The sequence below is a fragment of the Candoia aspera genome, chromosome 5 (assembly GCF_035149785.1).
Source record: "Candoia aspera isolate rCanAsp1 chromosome 5, rCanAsp1.hap2, whole genome shotgun sequence".
Classification (NCBI taxonomy): domain Eukaryota; kingdom Metazoa; phylum Chordata; class Lepidosauria; order Squamata; family Boidae; genus Candoia; species Candoia aspera.
Genome location: NC_086157.1, coordinates 82404338 through 82414050, shown reverse-complemented (window position 1 = coordinate 82414050; position 9713 = coordinate 82404338). Strand labels below are relative to the sequence as shown.

General features: G+C 41.5%; 1 protein-coding gene across 4 annotated transcripts in view; it reads left to right on the top strand.

The window, feature by feature from the left end:
- Positions 1 to 656: 656 nt before the first annotated feature.
- ALCAM (activated leukocyte cell adhesion molecule) overlaps positions 657 to 9713 on the top strand; it is a 154039-nt gene continuing 144982 nt past the window's right edge. For 3 of the 4 annotated variants that reach the window (XM_063305588.1, XM_063305586.1, XM_063305587.1), the window contains exon 1: positions 658 to 1038. In XM_063305588.1, the coding sequence (XP_063161658.1) occupies positions 930 to 1038 (109 nt within the window). In that variant the 5' untranslated portion in view covers positions 658 to 929. Of the gene's footprint in view, positions 1039 to 9713 lie in introns of all 4 variants that reach the window. The other variant, XM_063305589.1, reaches the window with a different exon arrangement.

The following is a 9713-nucleotide window of genomic DNA, read 5'->3' as shown; positions in this document are numbered from 1 at the left end:
AATCTTTGCTAGGAGCAGGGAGCCGCGGATTCTTTCTAGTACGCAGCAGTCCAACGCAATTTCCATCCTGGGGACGATCAAGTTTCCCTTCTTCCACCCCGTCCTCTTTGGGGGGGGGGCGCTTCCTTCTCTCCGGAATAAGGCGCCCTTCAGCCGGATCCGGGGTTCGGAGCACCCAGGTCTGCATCCTTTGCACACTTCCCTGGGAGTAAGCTCCCTTCCAAACAGTGGGACTTACTGCCAATAAACACGCATAGGATTGCAGCGGAAGATGCCCTAGAATTTCGCCAGCTCTGCTGCTATCACCTCCTACTCTGCCGGAACCCGAGCGACCCTACACTGCACTTGGATAGTTCTCTGTCCCGCTATTTCCCAGGCCTTTTCATTCCACCCCGTCAACCTCTTGCTGATCAAGATACGTCTCGGCTTCCATTTCGCATTTCTACTGCCCCTTACTTTGAATGCTCCCTGCCCCGCTAGAGGAAAATTGCGACGGCCGCTTTCTCCGTACAGTAGTCGCGCTCCCCCACTCGCCCACTTCTATTGGAAACCGACGGCCGAAGGCTGGAAACGGCTCTCGGCAAAGGACTGGGCGCTTCGAGCGGGCGCAGGGGCGGGTCCTCCCTCGCTGGCCCCACCTCTTTCTTTCAGCTTTCGGTCTTGGAGCGCCGCTAGGCTGCCAGAGCAAAGAGTCACCTGCTTCTGAGCGGTCGTGACTGGCAACTCGCTGGCTCGCTCCTTCGCCGCCGCGGAAGCTGTAGCGGCCGCTTCCCCGAGCCTCCAACTTCTTCGGCTTTCCCCCTTACTCGCTGGAAAGTTCCGGACCTGCCGTAGTTCTACTTCGGCGAAGGAGTGCGCTTTCACCCTTCCTTCCTCGCCTTCGGGGGGAGCAGCGGCCGAAGTCGCAGTTCGCCTGGCGGGGCGGCGGAATGGAGATGCCCTCTGCCGTCGCCTCCTGTTTTCCTTACCGGCTGCAGCGGCAAGCGCCGCCACTGCTGCTCCTGGGTTTGCTGCTGTCTGCCCTTTCCCTGCGGCCAGGTGAGTGAGTGAGTGGAGCTGAGCTCAACTTCCGCCGGCCGGGAACACTCAGTCGCGCCGCGGGGACGTGTGGCCGCCCAGGGAAAGCTGTCAGGGTTCCGGCTTCCCGGCCTCCTCGCCGCCCGCTTTCTCTTTCTCTTTTTTGATTGCGTGGGACTTTAGGGACGGCGAGCCGCGTTGCGGCTGCAAGTGGATCTGTGTCGCTCTCCGGCTGTCTCGGATTCTGCCGTTCAGTCGCGATGCTTTTCCTCGAAATTTGCCTTGCTGGTCCGGGCGAGCCTCGCGTTCTGTGATTTAGCAACCGAGTGCCTTATCTTGTGGGGGTGAGGCACAGTGAGGGGCAGATGGATCAGAATCTACCGGGCTAGGGAAGTGTGTGGATAGATTACCATCCCCAGTTCACGTATGCTGCAGCACGTACGCATGACTGCAGTCCCGTGGACTCGTTGGGACTTTTGTAGAAAAGTGCAGACCTTCATGCTGCGCGGACCGGAAGGGTCCTTGTCACGGAAGCTTTGAAAAGCATTCCTTCTCTTTTTAAATTAATATTTCCTTTTCGGGTTGGTTGCCCTCCCGCTTCCTGGCCAAATCATCTCACTTTGAAGGTTCCACTCTTGTCGTCTGTATTTATTTAGGAGAAGCCTGTTGATCTTGGCCAGCTTTAGTTCTGACTGTGCTGCTGCTTCAAAGTGATTCACAGGCCACTTACCATTGAGCTTTTGATAGGTGGGACTGTCCTATTTTAATTCAAATTAAGGGTTGCCAGTCCTTTTCTTCCTACATAGTGCAGATAGCCAAATATTGCCTTTCAGTTATTTATTTATTTATTTCCTTGTCTGCTTGGGTTTTGTTATGAAAGCAAGCAAAATGTGTTTGCCAGCTCCCCTTTAACTCTCTGGGAAGCTCAGCAAGATTTGTCAGATACAGAAAAGCCTTCATCTTGGGTGGGTTTCTTCTGCTCCTTTTGAAAGTTGCCTTACTGGTTGTGCAGAGAGAGCACAAGGCAACTTCATCTGCCTCTGCACGCGTTCACACACAGACACCACCACCAACCACCTCCTGTAGCTCAAAGGACCAGCAAGTTATCTGTGTAAAGCACGAAAAATAGGGTGAGAGGTAAACAGTGAGAGGTAATTCAAACGGACTAGTTTAAAAGTTCAGAGCAAATTTGTGGGTTCCATCAGACCGATTTTAAGGCATTAATACCATACATACCATTGCAATAAGCCTTGTAGAGAAAATTGCCCCTCTATTTATGTAACAGTTCAGTAAATGGCTCCTTAGGCTGGAACACCATTCTGCTATTCCTCTATGGGAACATTTCCACCTGTGTAATTCTGTATAGACTTGCTTCTCTGTCTGTGTTGTATATACATGTATAAACCACATTATTGGATGCTGACAGATTCATTATTGTATTGTTTTCAGAATTTGAGGGACCAAGAAATGTAGTCCTAACTGTTAGTGATCTTCAACGGTTGAGTCTTTAGGGATGACATATTATAACATTGAAAGATTAAGCCTGTTCTCTGCTTGCAGTCACTTGGAAAGTCTTCAAGCAAAGAAGTGTGAGATCCACCTGGAATATTCTTCTTGGTGATGTAAGATCAATTAGGATGTTGAGAACTAGCCTCTTCCAGTTCTAAAAGCATGAGCTTTGTGTTTTGGAGCCCTTTAATTTTGGAGCAAATTCATTCAGACCTGGTGGAATTCCTCATTATGTGTGACTTTCAGCTTGGTTCCTATTATCCTTAGGCTTTTCAGAAATAAGGTAAATGGAACTACTGAAATAGCTTAGGCAGTTCTGTTTGCAGTTTTCTCGCTGAATCAAGTTGTGTATTAACCAATACTGGGACAAGGGAAGCAAACTGCAAACTGTACTCTTCCTACACTGTGCAGCCTCTCATTATTCTTGTAGAAAGAGCGTCAGCCTGTGGTGACATTTTGTATTACTTGAAGAGAGCAGCTTTGTGTGTCAGCCTTTGAATAAATACAGAAGCTTTGTACTGGGTTCAGTGTTTTCAGTGTCTAGATGGCACATTTGGAAAACGCCCCTATTAACTGTATAAAGGCCAGCTTTTAACTGGGGATACAGAAACTAACTTAAGTTATGTGCATATTTAGGCACATTCCTTCTAACTGGTGGTGTTTTGATTAGTACAATCTAAATTTCTAATTTCAGTTAATGAAACTAAATATTCTTGTAATAGAAGTGAACAGTGCTTCAGTTAAATTTCATTAAATGCAGTATTTAATTATCCTGTCTTTAAGCAGCAGTAGGGTTGCATTTTCAAAGAAAACTGAGTGCAGTGCAAGATGAAAAGACCTGGTAAGCCTGAATTCAGTGGTTCGATTAAGGGTGTTTTATCTAGCAACCAGTTTTATGCATGATTACTAGAGAGTAAGCCCCATTGGAGACAGTGGGATTTACTTAAAGGAAAAAAAAAGAATGTGCTACAATATAGGAGAGGGGAGACTGCATACTCCCCCCTCATAAAAAGTGTTCTGTATATTCTGTATGATATCATTCTGGTATGGAGTTATACTAAGCAAACAAAGAACTACACAGAATGTCTCACATTCTGCCATATAATGCTTTGGCTGCTCTTCGTGTTATCTATAATGTAATATATTACCATCTTCAATACTGCTGTTGTACCAAAAGAAAGGAACAGTAGGTTGCCAAAAACATGAAATATATCTATTTAATGGCTTAATGACTTTTGCGTTAACTCAAAGTCATTTACTGTGTGAACAGTAATAGGATTTTTGCTTTTTCTTCCTTAAACAATAGCTGTTTTTGCTTCAAAGGAGAATTTTCAAGGAAATAAAAATGCCATTTGGCTGAGACAGCCACCATTACTAGAAAGTAAGTTGATTGAACTCAGTGGGTTTTACCAGTGGACTGTGGTGCTAGTGTTGCTATGTGGATGCACACAGACACATGGTTACTTGAGATAATTATAAGCATGATATCTGAAATAGGTTTTCCTTTAAAAATATATTTTTTTAAAGGAAAACCTATATACCATATAGGTTATACTAATTAGTATATGAAATATACTAATCCCTCCTTCCTCTAATGTTATATAAATGCCACGGAAGTCAAAGCTAATGACAGTTGACCAAGGAAGGCATTTTGAAGTGATGGTGAATGGCCCAATGGAAACATAAGCTACTGTGCAGCCATGGAAATACAATACTGTGGACCGTGAGGAAAAGAATTAAAAACAAAAAGACCAATATTGTAAGAATTTCATATAAAGCTGTACACCCATACTGTTGTTTACAGTCCCAGAACTTTCACCTTAAAAACTACTGTAGAGCTGGGCCCAATCACTAAGGTGGTCATGGAGGATGGGTGGGAGAGTAGCTTAGAAAGAAGAAAAAATATGATGGAAATATATTAACATTGTAAAAATATTAGACTGACCCAATGAGCCTAAAGTGGGAGAGCCAGTACAAATACAAAGTTTTTCTGATAGTTGACCAGTAGAATTTGCTACCCACTTGCTCAGAATAGGACAGTGCTGTATATACAAAATCATGAAGTTTTAGGCAATTAGTGAAACTAGTTGTAATTACCACATACTATGTGTAGTAATGGTGGCAGAAGGCCTATCATGAGGCTGTTTTTTCTTGTGTATGCTTGGTATCCCTCAGATCCCTTTGGTGGATTTAATGGTCTTGGTTTGGCTTAGCACAGCTTTTTAGTTTTGTAAGGCCTGCCATTTAATTGTTAATTACTTAAATGTTTATTCCAACATTTATTCATCACAACTAAGACATCCATTTCTTAGCAAAAATTAAAGTATTTTTCTGTACTTAATGATATGGGTTCCACAATAGATAGGCTTAGAGTACTGTAATAGACGGAGAAAGGTGAGTTAAATGTTTCCAATTCAAAATTCATGTGTTTTATGAATATCTTTCATTAGGTTTCCTTAAGCAAAACACCTCTTTCTTACTCTAAGAAAAGTGCTATTGCTTATTTTTATAGGCAAGTGTCAAAGTATGCTTAAGTGATACTACATATTATGTAAATGTATTATAAATAAATATTTATAACATTTATATTATGTGTGTGTGTGTGTGTAAATGGTGTATCACTGTCATAGCATCAATTATATATAAATATATTGGCCAATATTTTGATAAATGTTGTGAGATTTATGAATTGCTCTTGAAGAGCATTAATGTGAAGTACAAAGGTCAATAAACCAATCTGTAAACCTTTTAAGGTAGAGACAGAGAACCCATGGCCATCCAGTTATCATGGGCAGTTGATTGATTTGGTTTCATTTGTTATATTTATATAGCTGTTATAACAGTGCTGAGAGTTACAGTTCTTTATTTATGAAAAAAAAACCCTCTTAATTACTTATTCAGAGGTTAATAATACACTTTTATACATATACTGTAGGTGCTATAACATATTTTCAGCTGGGTTTTGGTAAGGTAAAAGGTTGAATATTGAGGTATGATTTTTGCAGAGGGAGATAGTTTAGTGTTTAAAGGCATTGGGCTAGAAGCTAGAGATTGTGAGTTCTAGCCTTGCGTCTAACCTCAGTCCTAGAAAAAGGCAGTGGCAAACTACTTTCAAAAATGTTGCCATGAAAACTGCACGAACTTGTTCATTCAGTCAACAGAGTCATGATTAATTTGAAGGCACAAACAGTGTATCATATACAGTATATAACAAAATTAAAGAAATATGCACATTATATATTTTGGTGGGTGGATTTTGTACACTTGCAAATTAGATTACCTTCCTCCATTTGTTGTTCAGCAACATCTGGAGAGCCAATGATTGCCATCTAAATTATTGCTGTAAATTATTGACCCAGTACTTTATATCAGTCCTTGGTATGCAGATTCCAGTACATCCACACAACATCTCACTCTCAGGGGCTTGATCTTGACTTTAGTGCATTTAAAGTACTTTCTTTTCTGAGATATTAGAAGGCATACTTTTTGCTGAGTTGAGAATAGGGGAATTTTTCATTTCTCGATGACAGACTAATGTTTTATTCACATTATATTGCATCTTTGGCTTATTCTAAGAAATATGGTAGCTCCTGAATGGGTGAGCTTAATCTGTATTCTCCAGTCCTCTGGGTTCTCCTCTTGAATTGCCAAATTTTCTGATAGGATGTTTTACAGTCAAGAAAAAGAAAAAGAACTGTGAAATGTGTAATAGTTAAATGGGATGGTACCCACCTAGATCGTGGAAGGATTTGCATGATGTTTTTGTGCACACTGTTTGAAAGATGGCCCAGTTTAACTGAGCAATGTGTAATTCCTACTCACACTTATTCTAGTGGCTGTTAATCCGATATTCTAATGGGGAAATTCTCTTTGGATGTCTACTTAGTTTGTGATTCATTTGGCTTTCCTTGGTTATTTACGTGTACCAATCGAAGCGAGTATTTGTAGCTCAGGGTTGAACTGTGGAGTCCTTGATGCTTTCGGAGCCTTGTTGTTTTCTTGCAGACATTTCATTGCCAGGCTAGGCAACATCTTCAGTGCCGCTATTTACATGTTTCTACAACAAACCAGTATCTAGTGGCTTAGTCAGGATTTTTTTCATTCATAAGAAATATGCTTCCCCCTCCTTTTCTATTAAAAGTGATGAAACAGTGAAAAGAGAAAGCAGGTTTCAGGCTGTAATTAAAAGAGGTTACCTCATGTTTGTAATAGTCCTGCAGTGTTTACTTAAAAGCACCTGAAGTAAAGAAAGACTCAATTGTTCCCAACCAGCTGTCAAAAGGTGATTTGCTTATTTTATTTCTGTCCTTACAAATTATTTTAATTGCTTTATGTATTTAATCTTGATTTCAGTCCTATAGCGTCTTCTCATCTTGATGTTACTTAATCTAGTTTTCACTAAATTGATCACCTTCCGATACATTGGATAAACCTCTATAATTGTTAGTTATTTTTAAGAAGATACATTAGTGAAGAAAGTACAGAAACATCTCATAATTAGTTCAATTAATGCAGTTTGGATTCGACACAATTTAGACATGAGAGTATTAATGTTTTAAAAAATGTTCAGAAGATGTATAATAGCTATAATTCCAACAAGTTTCCAGGCATTTATCTTGAGGAAAATATGGCCATAATTTCACTACTATATTTACAGTATATGATATAATATCCTATAATGATATTATGCCACACATAATATAACTATATATAATTTGCTGACTATAATAATATGATCTGTTAGTATTTTATAAGAATATAATGTAGATTAATTGCATTAAATGCTCCTTCACTGTACTGTCTGGTGGTATTATATAATTTACTTCAAAAGACTTCAGCAAAAGATCATTACCTTGTCATGGTGCTGGAGCTTGAGCACCTCAATGATGCCATGAGCTAAACCGTGAAGGGCCACCCAAGACGGGAAGGTCATGACAGAGAGGTCAGACTAAATGCGATCCCTGGGGAAGGTAATGGCAACCCACCCCACTATTCTTGCCGTGAAAACTAAATGGATCGGTACAACCAGAGATATGTCGGTATACCATCGGAAGATGAGACCCCCAGGTCATAAGATGGTCAAAATGCTACTGGGGAGGAACAGAGGATGAGCTCAACTAGCCCCAGATGTGATGACGCAGCTAGCTCAAAGCCGAAAGTATGGCTAGCGGCCGACGGTGCTGGTGGTAAACGGCGAATCCGATGTTCTAAGGATCAACACACCATTGGAAGCTGGAATGTAAGATCTATGAGCCAGGGCAAATTGGATGTGGTTATTGGTGAGATGTCAAGATTAAAGATAGACATTTTGGGTGTCAGTGAACTGAAATGGACTGGAATGGGCCACTTCACATCAAATGACCACCAGATCTACTACTGTGGACAAGAGGACCACAGAAGAAATGGAGTAGCCTTCATAATTAATAGTCAAGTGGCTAAAGCAGTGCTTGGATACAATCCAAAAAATGATAGAATGATCTCAATTTGAATTCAGGGCAAGCCATCTAACATCACAGTGATCCAAATATACACCCCAACCACAGATGCTGAGGAAGGTGAAGTAGAGCAGTTCTGTGAGGATCTGCAGCACCTACTGGACGACACACCTAAAAGAGATGTTATTTTCATCATGGGAGACTGGAATGCTAACGTGGGCAGTCAAATGACACCTGGAATTACAGGTAAGCATGGCCTGGGAGAACAAAACAAAGCAGGAAACAGGCTGATAGAATTTTGCCAAGAGAACTCAATGTGCATAACAAACACCCTCTTCCAGCAACCTAAGAGACGGCTTTATACATGGACTTCCCCAGATGGACAACACGGAAATCAGATTGACTACATCCTTTGCAGCAAAAGGTGGCGGACATCTATACAGTTGGTAAAAACAAGACCTGGAGCTGACTGTACTTCCGATCACGAACTTCTTATTGCAGAATTTAGGATCAGACTAAAGAGATTAGGGAAGACCGACAGATCAGCTAGATATGAGCTGACTAATATTCCTAAGGAATATGCAGTGGAGGTGAAGAATAGATTTAAGGGACTGGACTTAGTAGATAGGGTCCCGGAAGAACTCTGGACAGAAGTCTGCAACATTGTTCAGGTGGCAACAAAATACATCCCAAAGAAAGAGAAAACCAAGAAGGCAAAATGGCTGTCTGCTGAGACCATAGAAGTAGCCCAAGAAAGAAGGAAAGCAAAAGGCAACAGTGATAGGGGGAGACATGCCCAATTAAATGCAAAATTCCAGAGGTTAGCCAGAAGAGATAAGGAATGATTTTTAAACAAGCAATGCGCGGAAGTGGAAGAAGACAATAGAATAGGAAGGACAAGAGACCTCTTCCAGAAAATTAGAAACATTGGAGGTAAATTCCAGGCCAAAATGGGTATGATCAAAAACAAAGATGGCAAGGACCTAACAGAAGAAGAAGAGATCAAGAAAAGGTGGCAAGAATATACAGAAGACTTGTATAGGAAAGATAACAATATCGGGGATAGCTTTGACAGTGTGGTCAGTGAGCTAGAGCCAGACATCCTGAAGAGTGAGGTTGAATGGGCCTTAAGAAGCATTGCTAATAACAAGGCAGCAGGAGATGACGGCACCCCAGCTGAACTGTTCAAAATCTTGCGAGATGATGCTGTCAAGGTAATGCATGCTATATGCCAGCAAATTTGGAAAACACAAGAATGGCCATCAGACTGGAAAAAATCAACTTATATCCCCATACCAAAAAAGGGAACCTCTAAAGAATGTTCAAACTATCAAACAGTGGCACTCATTTCACATGCCAGTAAGGTAATGCTCAAGATCCTGCAAGGTAGACTTCAGCAATTCATGGAGCGAGAATTGCCAGATGTACAAGCTGGCTTTAGAAAAGGCAGAGGAACTAGAGACCAAATTGCCAATATCTGCTGGATAATGGAAAAAGCCAGGGAGTTTCAGAAAAACATCTGTTTCTGTTTTATTGACTATTCTAAAACCTTTGACTGTGTGGACCATAACAAATTGTGGCAAGTTCTTAGCGGTATGGGGATACCAAGTCATCTTGTCTGCCTCCTGAGGAATCTGTATAATGACCAAGTAGCAATGGTAAGAACAGACCACGGAACAACGGACTGGTTTAAGATTGGGAAAGGAGTACGGCAGGGCTGTATACTCTCACCCTACCTATTCAACTTGTACG